The sequence below is a fragment of the Fusarium vanettenii genome (assembly GCF_000151355.1).
Source record: "Fusarium vanettenii 77-13-4 chromosome 10 genomic scaffold NECHAsca_14_chr10_3_0, whole genome shotgun sequence".
Taxonomy (NCBI): domain Eukaryota; kingdom Fungi; phylum Ascomycota; class Sordariomycetes; order Hypocreales; family Nectriaceae; genus Fusarium; species Fusarium vanettenii.
Window position 1 is genome coordinate 186,248 of NW_003315871.1, and position 15,758 is coordinate 202,005.

A 15,758-nucleotide genomic window follows, 5' to 3' on the forward strand; every position below is an offset into this window, starting at 1 on the left:
ACAAAGCCAAAATGAGATGTAGCCTCTCCTGAAACGACCGCTTACATAGGTAGATGCGAAGGACATACGAGTATGATGCTAGTTCACCCAGTGGGCAGGAGGAGAAGCGGGGCGTCCAGTCTTGGTGATGGTCTCTTCCTTGTCCGAGGAGACGGCGGTCTCGGAGCTGCTGTGGCCAGGACGGTCAATGTAGTCCATGGCAATGTCGGATCGGCTCTGACGGTCGTCATCGTCGTCGTCGCTGTCATCATCACTGACACGACGGCGGATGGCGCGAACGAACCAGGGGGCGCGGCCGGATCCCTTCCAGGTCCAGTACTCCTTGAGGTCATACTCGCGGGGCTCGAGCTGACCGCGGGAGAGGAAGACGACGATGGCGATGAGGCCGTTGAGGACGGTGTAGACAAAGACGCCACTGAGAATATTGTTAGCTGGGATCTGATAGGAGGATAGGGGGAGCTTACGCGATGAGACCGTAGGCGACGCTGTAGCTGAAAGGGATAAAGGTCATGACGACAAACGAGGGGAGGACATCGCCGATGTATCGCCAGTTGATCTGGGTGATTTGACGGATCATCATGCAGCCGACCTGGGAGAGTTAGCTGTGTGCACAAGCTCAAGACGAAGTGAACCTACCAAGATGAGGGTACAGCCAGTGGCCCATGGGGGAACAGACGCAAAGATGGGGGCTAAGAACACAGAGACGATGAAGCAAAGTCCGGTGACCATGGCGGTCAGTCCTGTTCTCCCTCCCTCTGCGATGCCGGCGCCACTCTCGATGAAGGCCGTGACAGGGGAACTCCCGAACAATGCGCTGATAGAGATAAAGGCAGCATCAGTGCAGTAGGCGATAGTGGAACGAGGAAAGTCTCCGTTACTGTCCCTCATGACGCCACAGAAACGGACCATGGAGTAGAGAGTCGCAGTGGCATCGATAATGTCGACGTAGAGGAAGGTGAACAGAGCGAGTGCGAACTGAGAGGCCGGAGCTTCAAAGGCCCAGTCGAGCTTGTTGAGAGTCTTTTCCATGGGGTGGAACACGACGATTTGCTTGAAAAAGTCGAAGCGGGAGTCGCCTTCGGGGGTGTGAGGGAAGTAGGTGATGGGGGTGTTGCGGCTGATGAAGGTTAGAGTGTGATGAAGATAATAGGGGAGTGGACTTACGGCCAAGACAGCATGGAGACGAGGGCGATGCCGATGATGAGGGCGTACTTGATGCGGAAGGCCATGAGGAACGCCGTGACGATGCCACCGCAGAAGACAGCGACCCAGAGCTAGTATTGTCAGTATTGGCATTGCTTAGATATAGGGAACAACTCACCTTGGGGTTGGACATTTGACCCCCAGAACACATGCCCGTAACCTCATCAATCATCTCGACAGGACAGCCACCAAGAGCCAACGGGGTAGCCGTCCAACCACCAGTGATGGCACCAATACCCGCAGAGTACGAGAGACCAATCTCGGTGAGGAAGAAACCAATACCAACACCGGTAGCAGTCTTGATGGTAGCGGGTATAAGCTTGACGAGCCACTGTCGCATGCCCGTGAGGGCGAGGAAGACAAAGATGAGACCTTCGACAAAGACGGCGGTGAGAGCGAGACGGTAGGGGATAGGGCCGCTACCGTTGTAGCCGACAACTTGGAAGGTGAAGTAGGCATTGAGACCCATTCCGGGGCTGTGATGGGGTTAGTGCAAGAGATTGAAGGAGATGATAAGAGGAGGCGTACGCGATGGCGACGGGGAGGTTTGTGAGGAGACCAAACATGAAGCTTGCCATTCCAGCGACGGCGGCGGTAGCAGTGACAAGGTCTCGTCGAACATCTGATGCTTTGTTAATTGTATTCTGCGAAGATCTACTATTAACTTGCCTTCCTTGCAGGCGACGTATTCGTCAATCTTGTCACAGGCCTGTCTGTCGGTCAAGTCGCAGACGCAAGTACCGCCAGTCTGAGAAAGAAGCGCGGCCTTCAATCGTTAGCTTGGATCAGATGTGTAGGTGAAAAGAGACATACGTTGACGGCAATGATGTATGCCATGGTGGCAAAAGTAGTCAAACCAGCGCGAATCTCTCGAAAAAAGGTAGACCCAGCAATCTCGTCGGCCTGAAGAGTTAGACCAGAATTGAGAATAGAGTTGGGATTCTTACGTGACCGCTTCCAGAGAGACGAAAGAAGTAGCCCAGACGAGAGGAACTGATGTAACCGTCGACCTTGTTTAGGAGATCGCGGGCGCCGCAAAAGCGAGAGGTCGAGGGTGCGCCTTGGTCGCGGTTGGCGTCTATCATTCCGTGAGGGGGAGGAGAGGAGGCCATTGTGAGGTTCTTTGTCGGGGTGAATGACCTGAAGGTGAAGAGATTGAAGGATTCTTGATCGTGAAAAGAAAAGAAGAAGGGTGGAAGGGGAAAAGGAGAGAGGCTTGGCTGGTGACGCCAGTAGACGCCGTGGAGAGGATGAGGGTGACACGGGAAGAGTGTGACTCTAGGAAATGAAATGAAATGAAGAAGAGGAGGAAAAAGCAGGTCAGTGAACAAGGGAAGAGGGAAAAGTGCAAGGTGATATGTACCTCGAGTGGCCGACACCTGGCAACCAGCTGCTCCAACTGTCGATGGCCTCGGACTAGACTAGGTAGACAGACGAGGAACCACAGTTACCGAACAAACGGTTCTTGTGTGTAGACAGACTCGAGTGCTTTCTTCGAGTCCAAGTTGCGAGGCACAGGCACGACGTCAAGTTTGCCCTCCAAAGGGGGGGGGGGGGGGGGGGGACATCTCGTGGGAAGAGGTAACTGGGAGTCTTTGTTGGAGTTACAAAGGGGAGGGTGATGTTTCTGCGGGCCGGCTGTGTATCACCATCATGAAGAGGATAAAGCAGCTGGAGATTAATATGGATATCCACGCTGACTGGTTGTAGTGACCATGACAGGAGATGTCAAGGTATATCAACATGTAGATGATATCGTAACAGACATACATCCTTTTAATTACTCGTCCCTTATCATCAACCTCCACCAACACACGCACCTATCTCTAGATAGTTCACGACCTCAAGTAGCACAAACCTGTAACACAACCTGCACCTCCCCGGCCTTTATCAAGCGAGAAGGCGTCCAATGGCGCATCCAAATCCATCTGTACATATCCGAACAGGAGTAAAGCCACTATTCTAGAAGAGGGTAAACTTTACTATTGGGTCATGGTTATATATCTGTGTGACTACGCTTGACCTGAAGAGACTATTCCTCCGTTCTTTATATCCCATATCATGCCAACGCATTCTTGGCCTTTTATGCTTGGGGCTCTTTTGTATGGGACTATGCCTCGGCCCATTGAATCATCACTGACGTTGCACGTTGTGTGCGTATGTGCACTAGAAAGGGTGTCTGTCAGTGCTGGCAGCTGGCAACGGCCGTCAACGAGACCGAACCGAACGGTGCTGAGAAATACTTTCTCTGATGCCTGATGTGATTTCCACAGCTTCATCTCTTTCTTCTTCATCACTTCAATCACCACCTACGAGAATAGACACACTCGACACTCGTTCCATTTAATTTTGAACCCCGTTTCTAGACAGCACGAGATTTCCACTCCTTAAATCTCTTTCGCGATATCTTCATCGCAGCCATGTTCGACGTAATATGGACCGATCCCGATCGCGAGCTCGTCGGAGAGCATCGCGCAAGAAAGGAAAAGAAGCGCGAACAAAAGCAAAAGCAAAAGGAAAGAGAAAAGTCCATCGTCAGACGTTCTCAATCTATTCACAGCGGTCGATCTTCATCTGACCATCCCTTTGGCTTCCTCTTGGGTCGGGGTTCAAAAAAGGACAAGAATAGTATACGCTCGAAGGATTCTAATACTGCTAGCCATCGCAATTCAGGCTTGTCGAATGAGGTTTCTAATGTTGAGATTCAGGCGACCAGAGCTAAACGGTGTTCGGGTCAAGAGGTTTCAAGGCCGGAGACTTCGAAGCTCGTTCAGCCTCTGGGACCGGCTTCCTTCGTCACAAAGCAAACAGAAGTATCATCTGTCCCTCGAACCTCTGGATCTGAGAATCATGATGTATCTTCCGAGGTCTGTATCTCGTCTGAGCCTGACACCGATCAGCCTGTGACGCCTCCCGAGGAAGATAGGTAAGATACTTAACTCCTCTGAAGAACTTCCACTGATGAGACATAGAACCTTCCCAGCACCTCTTCTTCGATCTGATTCTCCATCCAACGTTATCCCCGGCGTTAGATTCGCTGCACGAACAAAGGTACCCATGAAGATCACCTTCAAGTCAAACGGCGCAGACAACTGGCGCCCACCCGAAGAATGGGCTTGTCTCTCCGAAAAGGACAGTGAAGACATGAAGACTCCAACACAGGCTTTGATAAAGACGAGTCATGATATTGGAACCGACTTGGACACGCTGCACAGAGAAGTCAAGCGTATGGCAGCTGCAAACGCCTCTGTCGTCCTCTCGCGGATCAAAGAGGTTTGGAGCACCGTTGACGAGAGTCTTCATTGGGAGCTCGTCTTGGAGAAGAAGCGATGGATGCTATCTACTCTGTTTCACCTTGATCCTATCCCATACAGTCCTGTTCGTTCTCTGCCACCTAGTCGTGATGCCGGAAGCGTCAAGATCCTGGCTCTATACGAATCTCAAGGTAAAAACACCATAAGAAGTAACAAGTCAAGATACTGACATATATAGCGATGGCTTCATATCTCGCTGCGCTTTACCCGAGCAAGAAAATCTACCATCTATCAGCAACACCGCTTTCAAACGCCAAATTCCCAAATGTCAACCCCGTACTGGTCCCATCTGTTTCTCCATCAGCTTTCCCCGTTGCGCCGAATCTCTTTGAAACCGTCTACTCGCTCTCTCTTCCCGCTCTGTGTCCATCGTCAGATATACCTGCCGTGCTTAAGAACATCAGCAAGTGTTTGCGTGAAGGAGGTTCTCTACACCTGACGCTTATCGATCCTCTCCCCTGCGCCAAGGTTCTCGGAAACCGAATGCGTACATGGATAGAAGAGCATCTACTTCTCAATCTTGAGCGCAACTTTCGCTGCACAAACCCAAGCAAACTATTCGGAGACTGGATGGGCGAAGCCTCCCTCCGTGGCTACGGCAGCACCATCACATCAACAAGATTCTACGCAGTACCCGAGAGCGTCAAGAAGAGCCGATCATCCGAGGAGAGCAGCGACCCTTTTATCGACAGGGTGCGGGACGACAATGAGATCAAGGCGGAGCTTAGGTGCCTCGTCGGGCGGATGCTGTGGATGGAGGTTTGGGGGAACTATGTCACGGGTGACACGTGGTGGTGGGAAGACGAAGACTGTGTTAGAGAGTGTCTTGAGCTGGGTACTTTTTGGGAGTACAAGATGATTGAGGGCTTTAAAGACAAAGACATCTAGCGAGATGGACCGTGGGAGAGTTGGTCTCTTATCTCTTTAGACGCGGGAAGAATGGCTTCATGCCCCGAGAGAAGATTGGCGCTTGGCTTTCATGTATACACACACACTCAGAGAGAGAGAGGATCGGAGAAGAACGTTTTGTTTCTGATGAGTGGCTATGGAAGAGTTGTTGCTTGGTTCAACCGTACGACGAGATGCTGTCATGAGTTTCTGTTCCAAGCCTTTGCATTGGCTGTTTATACTATGAGATATCAGTTGTAAAATTTAGAACGTAGCAGAAATGCCGAGAATAATGGTAATAACTTGTTATATCAAGTGTTGCAGCTATGTATCACCTGTTATATTGCGGCTGTCTAGCCATATTATCGAATCAATATCCAAACGCCTCCCGTGAAAGCCCTCGTGTGCGCTAAACTAGATAATCCAAGTGTAGTCTGGATATGAACAATCCTGTACTTTTCATGAATCGTCTTGAAGTGACAGTTTCCATGTATCATGCCTTCTCAAAGACTCACCGCACCGAGACGGATATCCCGTCCATCAGCCTTGGAATCTCCTCAATGTCAGACTCTGCATCAGAGGCTTGATCTTCACCAGCAGTTGACTCCTCATCGTCTGAGCTGTCGACTTCCACAGCCTCACCCATCTCTACATCCCCCCCACTTGACACCACCTCATCGTCATATAGATAACCATACTTTGACGGTGTTTCCCACACAGGGGTGGCCAGTTCTTCCCTCAGATCCTTAAGATAATCCTCAACATCATCCATAGCTAGCTGCCACTCCTCGTGCTGTATCCTCTTATCAACAGCCTTGGCCCAAGCAACATAGTTCTCGCGCTCCCACTCCTCCTCCTTCTTGATCAGGGGTACCAGACGCACACGCGCCATAGGACCGTCTCGTGCCTTGAGGAAGCCCAAAACTTTCTCAAGGGTTTCGATATCATCACGTAGATTTCGATCTCGAATACCGCCATAGAGCCTCATGAATGAGCGCTGCTCCTCATAAGTCGGGAGACGCTTCGACCCAATGTCTAGCCAGTATGGGGCATGGCTGATCCAGACGAAGCAGTCCCAAGGGGTGTAACCACCATCGTTGCCGCGGTAGGGGTTGAGGTTTGGGAGGTCCAGCTCGTTGAGCAGTTCCAAAGCCGGCAGGGTGGAGAATTCTGCAGCAAAATGCAAAATGTTTCGTCCATCGTAGTCAATGACGGACAGGGAAGCACCCGCATTAATCAGACACCTCAGGCCTGACACTTGATCATACATGAGGGCATCAAGCAGCGGAGTAAAGCCCAGATCATCAGGGAACTCGAGGTCGGCCTTGGCTAGGAGAAGCATATCAATGACCTTTGCGAGATCCTCATAAGTGCAGGATGACCCCTGAGCTAGGTGGTGAAGCGGAGTGCTATTCCGCTCATCACAGCCCATGGCATCGGCGCCAGCAGCCAGTAGTTGTGCCACCATCTCAGGATAGTGGCGACGTACAGCAAAGTGGAGGGCTGCAGCACCATCGTTTTCGGTTATGTTTGGGTTGCAGCCGGCTTTGAGGATGACCTTGACCGTGTCAACATCGCCGCAGTTGGCAGCAAACATGAGAGCCGTCCGGCCATGGTAAGCCTTGATGTCAACATCGACACCCGCAGCGACGAGCATCTCGGCATCTCTGGTACGGTTCATCCGAGCTGCCAAGTGAAGGGGCGTGGAGCCGGTGCTGTCAAAGGTGTCGATGGCCCAAGGCTCTTCCTCGATGGCAAATTGCAGGCCCCATCCCTGGCGGACAGCAGTATGAACCTGGGTGGTTGTCGTCTCGGGCTGATCTTTGACGAAAGACTTGACCTTGTTGAGGATGTATATCTCGTGGTCAGTGAGGAACTGGTGCTGAAGAGCGGCATTTGCCTCGTATAAAACATTCCTCGGCCGGGTTAGAGTTACTTTGTAGACGAATAGGGCACGATGAACACCTACCTGGGAAGTCCAGATTCTGGCAAGACGCTTGCCCATTGGCAAAGGAGAGCCTCAACGCCATTGTACAATCGACGACGGATTGCGTACTGCGAGAGGGTTAGCACAACGGTCAGACAGTCTGGGGCTCGTCACTGACCTCCATGAGCCCTTCACCAGAAACATCATGGTCATTCGGGTAAAAAGGCGCCTTGGTTAAAGTCTTTTGGGTGATATGAATACCAGCCCTAAGATCGCCCCAAATATCATGAGTAAACTCGATCAAGGTCAACGGCCGTAACGACCAGTTGAGCCCTGAAAACTGGCTATAAGCTGCCTGAAAGCTAAGAGCACCGGAGAAGAACCATGTGGGAACCTGATACTGGAACTGGAGGCGCGGCGAGCGTTTCTGTCGACAGCAGTTTGGGTTCGTGCACTGCTTGGAGTCGTTGCTACGGAGAAGCCATGAGCCTACCAAGGACCGCGTCCAAGGTGCGCTCTGATAACTGCTCTCATTAAAGTGACATCGACATTGGCATGTATGCGTATAAGTCATTCGTCGAGCTGGCATGGCGGATCTTAGCTGTACTGAGTTGTTGTATGCCCATGGCGTTGAATATTCGTCCTCTTTTGATCCTGGAGGGTGTACAATTCCTCGAGCATGGGTTGGTACTAGACCGATGGACTTTTCTCCGAGATAGTCTGAATCACTGTCAAGGTCCTCAACACGATCATCGTCGAGTTCCTCTGGCTCTGATGTTAGTACATAGGATGGTGGTAGCTCTTCAGCTGGTTGAGGTCCTGGTAGCTCAGCCTGAATCCCCAATGCTTTAGTTTTCGACTCAAGTATGAAAAGGTCCATAAACAACTGGAACCGAGCTCGGAATCTGCTTTCAGCATCAGCGAGAGATGATCTGAGTAAAACTCATGGGTAGTGGCTGACTCGGCCTCGCTGGATATCCCATGCGACGTCATGGCAAGATGCAGAGTGCCCTTTGCGTTCTGCAACTTGCGTTCGAGCTTGAGAATCCTCTGCTCCTCCAGAAGCCACTTTCTCTTCTTCGTCTTCCAAAGCTTCTTGTCTGCCTCGTCGGTCCCGCGAGCGCAGCTCTCAAGGACCTTGTTCAGCTCACTCGTCACCTCGTTGACCTGCTCGGTTGCCTTGGCCAAAAAGTCCTGCTCTGGCGAGTTGGACGGGATCTGCTGAGCGACCTTGGCCATGGCCTCGGTCAAGTCCAACTAGAGCAATTGAGTTAGACGCTAGTAATAACCGCCAAGCAAAGAAAAAAGAATATACCTCTTTAATTAGGCCATCGAAATCGCCTTGTATCTCAGGAATCTCGCGTATCAGGCCGACAGTCTTACGGACGGCTTCCAGAGCCTGCACGATGGCGATGCCACTGGCGACAGCGCCGAATACCTCCATTTTTGGACATGCAGTGGCTGCAAAGGTTGTATCACGCGAGAAGAAATGGGGGAGATTGAGAGAACCAACGGGTCCGTCAGCTCACGCAGGCAACGAAGCCATAGAAGGGGCTCTTGGTGAGGGCTGAGAGGCCAATCAGATGGCGAGGGGACACAGCCTCAGCGCGTAGAGGCGGTGCAGGGAGAATCTGCCATGATGAGAATCTGCCTCGCTGGTGATGTAGGCTGAGTTTGGATGCCTCTGCTATTATTATTGCAGCTGAAGCTGTTTCAGGGACAAGATCTGTATATGCTTTTTGTTGTAGAGACTGAGAAGCAAATGCTCTTGATCAATTGACAATGTTTAAGCCACTGACAAGCCACAGTCCACTTGCCGCTCTCTCCACCTCCACTATTCTCGGTGGGGACGGGACGGGAGCTTCCTTGAGCAGGAAATAACTCACTGGGGCCTCCCGACTCACGTGAGCTCAAGTTTCTCCATACCTAGGATTAGCGAGAGTAACCATCTTGGGCTTGTTTCTTGGCTACCGTTAACATCTAGGAGTCTTGGTTAGAGTGTTTGACTTACTGGATAACCTTATCCTTGTTCACTCTCTGGGCTCATGAGTCGGCTACCTCCTACTCACACACGGGCCTGTCTGCTCCCTCGCTAAGCACGGTGCGTGCTTCAACACCATGGAATGCGTCCATGAGTGAACAAGGCTTTGAGGCAGCCATTCCCTCCTGAAGTTGGAAATAGTCTTGGCGATGACATAAATTGTTCATCTGTACAAGTTACTCACATATAGTTATGCAGGTTTTGTGCAGACCTGGAGTACTCACTCAATGCTGGACTTCGATGAAGCCATCAAGACATAACCCTCTAGATAACATCCTTCACGAGGATCAATGTTATCATGAAATGCCTCTCATAATGACCATGATATCATAGTGATAAATAAAGTATTCATAATGAAAGACCTCAACTCACTCACCAGCCCGTACCATTCCTGCACACTCGGACCAAGACAATCATTACCAGTTCATCCCAAGTTTACCGAACAAACCGCCTGACACATAGCCGTGAACCGAGGTCCCAAGCGATCGGATGGACGGGAGAACGATCACCTCTTTCCCGCAGATGGCTTGTTGGTGAGGAGAAAACTGGATGATCTCTTAGAAATGGCTTCAAGAGCCAAGCTCTCCCCCGCAAAAAAGAGCCAGCCATCTCGCTTCTCTCTCTTTTCCCCCGCATTTTGGCCTTTGTCTTGGCAGAGAGCCGGATCCCCTGACCCTGCACTCGGTCACGCTCTTTCTCTGCCCATGTCTGTTTAGCAACAGCTAAAGCGGAATAGAGAGAGTCGGAGGTGATAAAGAACGCCACTGGGACTTCCAACGGAAAAGGGCATCGCTTTGCCCCTCACGACCTATCTCCCAAGGCCTAGAAGCTCTCACTCCCGTTTCAAAAAAGACCAAAAAGTCTATTCTATTAAAACCTCGTACACATGATGCCCATGTAATGAATATCCCCGGCGATGCTGTCCAAAAGAGGAAGCTCAAGACCGTGGTTTAACTCCACTTTGAGAGAGACCATTTGAATTGCCGCTTCGTCAATCTTTTTCCCCAGGATCTCATCTACATACGTATCTCTTATAAAAAAGGGGGGCTGGTAAAAAAGGGAAAGAGAAAGGGAAGAGAAAAATGGTCCACTGATATGCCCATCCCCGGATTTTCCCCAGATTTGCTCGTGTGCTTCTGTTTTGCTGTTCACGACCACCTCATTTTCCTCATCCCCCTCTTCTCCGCCCTTTTTGCACAAATATCCCCCCTTCTCCAACAAACATATTAGAAATACCCAATTTCTCCAAAATCCTTCTACTCTATCATCACTCCCTCCGGACAAGCGGCTACACGCCCCTTTATGTGACAGAACACGCATGGCTCCTATCCCCTGCCCACCGCGTGGTTTATCACAGAACACCACGTTTTCTCCTCGTGCACCGGATAAAAGCCCTCATCGTAAAGGAGGTCCAAGCGTAACTTGTATGTAATCCACGAGGGAAAAAGTTCTGTGCATCCTTCCTTGTGCATCTAGACTCCTTTAAAAACTCTGCAGACTTCTCTCCAACCACCGCATGTGGCGGTCAAGGATTCTCGGTTCCTTCGCTTCGTTAATCGCTCGCATGAATTTGACGGGAAAAGTAAAAAGGAGAGGCGGGCTGCATGTTTCATAGAAAAAGCAAGAGGGAAGAAAAAACAACTAAAATGTGACGCATCGGTTCGACAAGAGGCGGGGGACAAGGGGTCCTGAAGAGCAAAAGCAATGCTCAACCGATAAGCTTAGATGGACTTGACGTTCGAGTCTGGGTTGCAAAGCCTGACGAAATATTCACGTTCAGTCCATATTCTCTAATGAATACCAAAATATACGCTCAGAGTCTATTCTGACGCTTTGCAAGTAAATGTATGTACCGTCAACTCCCTGATCTCCTATGTACTAGCCCACATTCGCCTTCAACTAGCATCCTACCCATCAGATGCCCAATCCAAGCCCCTAGGCTTTTCCGTAAACATATAATCAGTCGCGACACGAAACTGGGGTATCCGTCATATCCGTTCGGCCAATCCTCCAATGCCGTCCTTTAATATGTCGCTATCCAAGACGCGGTCCATCCATGGAAGCCGTGTCTTCATTATACAAGGTGATACAAAAGAAAAGTATGTAAAATCCACTCCTCCAATCATACACAGTAACCTTATACGTGTATGTTATCTCGCCGTCCATCGTCCGAGGTTGGCCTGCTCTCGTTGGCCAGCTCCGTCATACTTTCCGTCTCGTACTTATTTGAGCGTGTGTTAGCCCGGAACTGGCTAAGATTATGTCGGTGGTGATGATGATGGTGCACGCTGATCTCAGGCGCCATGCCACCCACCAACTCAGTCACGTCTGGTCGTCGACCCATGCGTAGGTCGCTCAGCAGGCTCTTGCATGCACCCCACGATGTGACCATGTAGATGAGCGCGTTCCAGAAACCCTGCAGCGGAAGCACAAAAGCGCTCATAAACTCGAGCGGGACTGAAGAATGCTTGGTGTGGAACACAGCATATACACGGTTGGCGCTCGACGGGATCCAGGTAATGAGGATGGCCGTGAAGAATAGGAGGGCACACTTGGTGTACTGCCATGCTGCGTTGTTGAGCTCGCGGTTTCTTCGCCGAGCCGGGTTGCGCTGAACGGGGGGCACCTGCATGCTGGTCCGCGTCTGCTGTTGCTGGATCGGAAGTACTACATCGGCAACATCCCCGGAGCTAGTATCTGCCGAGATAGTGACCGAGTAAGCTCCGTTTGTGTCCTGCGGGCTGTTGACATCCGGAGCTCGGCGGCCCATAGGTTGAAGGTGGATTGCATTTGGGGACATGACTTCGGTCGTCACCGAAACCTCAGTAGTCTTGATCGTAGCGAGAGCATCCCCAAGAGAGGTGAGATCCTGATCAGTCGAGCTGAAGTTATCGAGGTCTCTTCGCTTGCGATAGATGGTGTGACCAGCGCGGATATAGATGAAGAAAGTAATGGCAATGACGACCCTGTGAATGTCAGCATTGGCTTTGGTTCCGGCTTGAGTGCTGCTTACCAGATAGGACCGTAGAAGGTAATGATGCGCCAGATATCCCACTCAGGACTCACCCAGCACCACAGAGTTGCATCACCATACATTCGCTCGCCTTGCTTGTTCTTGATGAAGATGTAAACAAAGGCAGGGATGAATGGGATTCCGTAACAGCCGACGAGGTAGGGGATTTCCATCTTGCGTAGTCTTCGGGCGTCAAACTTGAAGTAGAATGTCAAGTACACATTGATGGCCATGGAAAGAGTCCAGAATGCGTCTGCGGGCATGAACCTGCTCATGTTAGTGTCTAGCTAGGAGTCTCCCAAAAGGCACGTACATCTGGATCAAGAAGGCCTGGAACTGGCATCCCACCGAGGAGGGGGAACCCAGGTATTGCCTCGACATTAATGTTCCGACATTGGTCATCATGTTTCCAAACGAGGCGTAAAAGACGAGACGGTTGATGGGTTTATGAAACGCCTTGGATGACACAAACGTGCCAATGACGAAGAGGGAGCCTAGCAGGGAAAACACCGAGCATACTCGTTCGATGATGCTTATGGAATTGAGCTGCGACGCAGTGAGAATTTCTGACGACGACATGGCGACGGAGTTGAAGCGCGAGGCCTAGAATGATGATTGATGTAGTAGTAGTATTATCGTGGACGTCGTGTAATTGGGTCGTTCAGTCGGAGTACAGCAGGCGATGTCGTCTACCGATCAAGTATCATTCTCGTAAACACAGCTGGATCCTGTGGAGAGTTGTAGTGGTTGTTCAAGACGTGGCCGGCTTGTGGCAAGTCTCGTGAGGTTGCTTAGACGAAGGTAGGTCCAACCCAGTCTTGAAGTATAAAATCAGGAACAAAAGGTAAGCAAGTCAAAACAGGCCAGGGTGATTATGATGTACTCTAGCGTGATGACAGACAGGCGAGAGTAAATGAGGGGAGGACGCAGATCATCATGGCAGGATGGCAAAGAAGGAATATGGAGGGGACGATGATGGTGGGTGTGGTGGGAAAGACAAGATACAAGTAGTCTTACCCAGAAGCAGCCAAGAACCCGGCACAAAGGAAGACAAGAGGTGTGTGTAGATGGGATGGGTGTTGCAGGGAGGGGCAGGAACAGGATTCGAATGGTTCGAGGGACGATCCTAAAGAGGAAGATGAGGCTGCTGCTGCTGCAACAGAGGAGGGGGAACTAGAAGAGCTAGAACAGAGGCTACGACAGAGAGGGGGATAAGAGGACAGGTGAGGAGGGAAAAGGAAGGGTCTAGGTCACGGAAACCGTTGACGAGGGTCCCCTGCGAGCATGGACGGCTAGCTTGATGCGCTGGAGATGCGAGTGGGCTTCCTGTCGGACGCATCATTAATGGAGCCCGGGGAACAGGGCAGGGAGACTCCATGGTGTCCACAGGCACAGGGAGAGACTCGAGATGGAGCTCCACAGGGTTGGTTGGCTTTGACGTAACAGAGATCGAGGGCAGCTGTGTCGACGGATATCTCGGTGGTCGAAGTAGCGGAGTGGCGTAACTTGGTATGACAAGAGTCAGGAAATGGAAGAAACGGCCTTGAACACGACAGCGGAAGACGATTAAGCCTCAAAGTCAAACTGGACGGTAGATAGCATGGGGAACAATGGGTGATGGAGGAAAGGCCATCCATCTCGCATTAGGGCTGCATGCTCAACCACAGACAGGCAGTGTCCGCCAAACGAGACCTGTTGTGGCCTAGATAGCTCAGCCAAGCTCTTTAGGGCCTTGTCGTCGAGGTAGGAACGCGGATGGAGAATGGCACGGAGAGCAAAAGGTGGCGGCGAATCAATGGCGTTGGAGAAGGAAGCAGATGGGCAGTCGGACGCGGCGACGGGCCAGCGGGCCTGTTGTGCTGTGCTGTGCATTTCCAATGGGTGGTTGATAATGGGCGTCGATGGTGTGTAGAGGTGTGAAGGCAGAGATGATGTGTGTGGAGTTTGTGGAGAAACCTGGTGAGCAAAACCCACATGCCTGAGGATCTTGGGGTTGGTCAGCCCGCGCCTTCCCCCGTCTGTAACCCGTTGATGCAGAAGGTGCAGTGGAGACCTTGCTGAAGGAAGGAGTGGGCAGGTGGCGCAGGCCCACTGGAATGGCCCTGGAATGGCCTCCTCTGAGCAACCAGCGGCACGTAAAACAGATCCCCTGGAAGAGCACTGACTCTGTGAAGAAGCACTGACTCTACTGCTGACATTGAGTGGTCCCTGGCTTCATCTCATCACTCAAAGATCCTGATCCTCCTTCTCTTTGCCGTCATAGTGTCAGGAACGGCGCCCTCCTTACGGCCCTATTCTTACGCAACATGTCGTCGTCGGCCCCTGAGCAGCCAGACAGGAGCTTCATCTCCTACCAAGCTTTTCCTTCAACTGTCAGACTCGGCACTAGAAGCCGTAGATGCAATGACAAATGCCCCGAGAAACTCGGCCGCGAGACAGTTGACAGCAATGATCTTCGCCCTCCCGAGACAGAGCTATCGAATTTAATTAAAATTCATCTTGTCTAGGCCTCGGTATAAGTCGCCAAACGTCGGAATCGGCATTCCTAGAGTTTTGCTCTTCATCTTCACGTGGATGCTCCCTCCCTCTTCCCAATTTCCCCAGAGCCAAGCCCATCGTGACCCTCCCCCAGCTTTTCTTCCTCTCAGCTCGAACAGCGCCCGCTGGAGAAAAGGAGCATCCAATTGACCGCGTCGTCTTGGTCTTTCCCATGTCTTTGCTTGGCGCGGGGTTTTTCTTCGCCACGACAGCTCTTGGCCAGCCACGCCCAGCCCATGGGACCCCTGCTGTATGACGTGGCTTGGCATCTGGGGGAAAAGGAAAAACAGCGAGACGAGAGGCCACGGGTAAAGAGGGGCGATGGGGACGGCAGATGGAGAGGATCCGGGGAATATTCAGCAAAGGTCAGCAGTTGACGGAGGCGTCTTGCCTTGTCCTGTTCAACACCATCTCTTTCGTATCCAGACGATATGCTTTTCTCACCGCTTCCTGATAAGCTTCACTGACCTCACAGGCCGTACACAGCATCTCCTTTTCATCATCCAGAAGCGCGCAGACCCATGATCCGTCAGCCCTCACAAAGCCCAAGTGGAACCTTTCTTCAGCGTCTTGTCCCCCCTCCGCCAAGCAGTTCCACGACTCAACTTGCCGCCTTGTTCCCTCTTAAACCCGTGTCCAAGTCAAAGCGCTCAAGCCGTGGCTGTCCAACCCCAGACGCCAACTGCGCTGCTGTCGTTAGGGCTTGCGTCGTCTTCTTCACCGGAGCTTGTGGTAGCTACCGCCGACGCGCCTCATCACGCCGTCTCTCGTCCTGGCGCGATGGAACATGTGGTAGAAGAAGCAGCTCCGGTGGTTATCTAGATTGCCTCTCAC

General features: G+C 51.6%; 5 protein-coding genes across 5 annotated transcripts; 1 reads left to right on the forward strand and 4 right to left on the reverse strand.

Annotated features, from left to right (window-relative positions):
• Positions 1–78: 78 nt before the first annotated feature.
• NECHADRAFT_96853 (uncharacterized protein) lies at positions 79–2,040 on the reverse strand (the record flags this gene model as incomplete). Its single annotated transcript, XM_003047693.1, has 9 exons — positions 79–216; positions 259–415; positions 465–589; positions 637–1,117; positions 1,165–1,274; positions 1,322–1,679; positions 1,732–1,825; positions 1,909–1,951; positions 2,017–2,040. The coding sequence occupies 9 exons, from the start codon at positions 2,038–2,040 to the stop codon at positions 79–81; spliced, it is 1,530 nt and encodes a 509-aa protein (XP_003047739.1).
• A 1,583-nt stretch (positions 2,041–3,623) lies between these two features.
• On the forward strand, positions 3,624–5,405 carry NECHADRAFT_51012 (uncharacterized protein; the record flags this gene model as incomplete). The annotated part of the gene is made up of 3 exons (XM_003047523.1): positions 3,624–4,129; positions 4,170–4,648; positions 4,696–5,405. The coding sequence occupies 3 exons, from the start codon at positions 3,624–3,626 to the stop codon at positions 5,403–5,405; spliced, it is 1,695 nt and encodes a 564-aa protein (XP_003047569.1).
• A 1,513-nt stretch (positions 5,406–6,918) lies between these two features.
• NECHADRAFT_9477 (uncharacterized protein) lies at positions 6,919–7,137 on the reverse strand (the record flags this gene model as incomplete). Its single annotated transcript, XM_003047694.1, has 1 exon — positions 6,919–7,137. A coding segment is annotated over one exon (219 nt), but the record flags the coding sequence as incomplete, so codon positions are not given.
• A 972-nt stretch (positions 7,138–8,109) lies between these two features.
• On the reverse strand, positions 8,110–8,776 carry NECHADRAFT_85858 (uncharacterized protein; the record flags this gene model as incomplete). Its single annotated transcript, XM_003047695.1, has 2 exons — positions 8,110–8,589; positions 8,648–8,776. 2 exons carry the CDS (start codon positions 8,774–8,776, stop codon positions 8,110–8,112), a joined length of 609 nt encoding a protein of 202 aa, XP_003047741.1.
• A 2,734-nt stretch (positions 8,777–11,510) lies between these two features.
• NECHADRAFT_50734 (uncharacterized protein) lies at positions 11,511–12,965 on the reverse strand (the record flags this gene model as incomplete). Its single annotated transcript, XM_003047696.1, has 3 exons — positions 11,511–12,370; positions 12,463–12,653; positions 12,700–12,965. The coding sequence occupies 3 exons, from the start codon at positions 12,963–12,965 to the stop codon at positions 11,511–11,513; spliced, it is 1,317 nt and encodes a 438-aa protein (XP_003047742.1).
• Between the last annotated feature and the right edge of the window lie 2,793 nt (positions 12,966–15,758).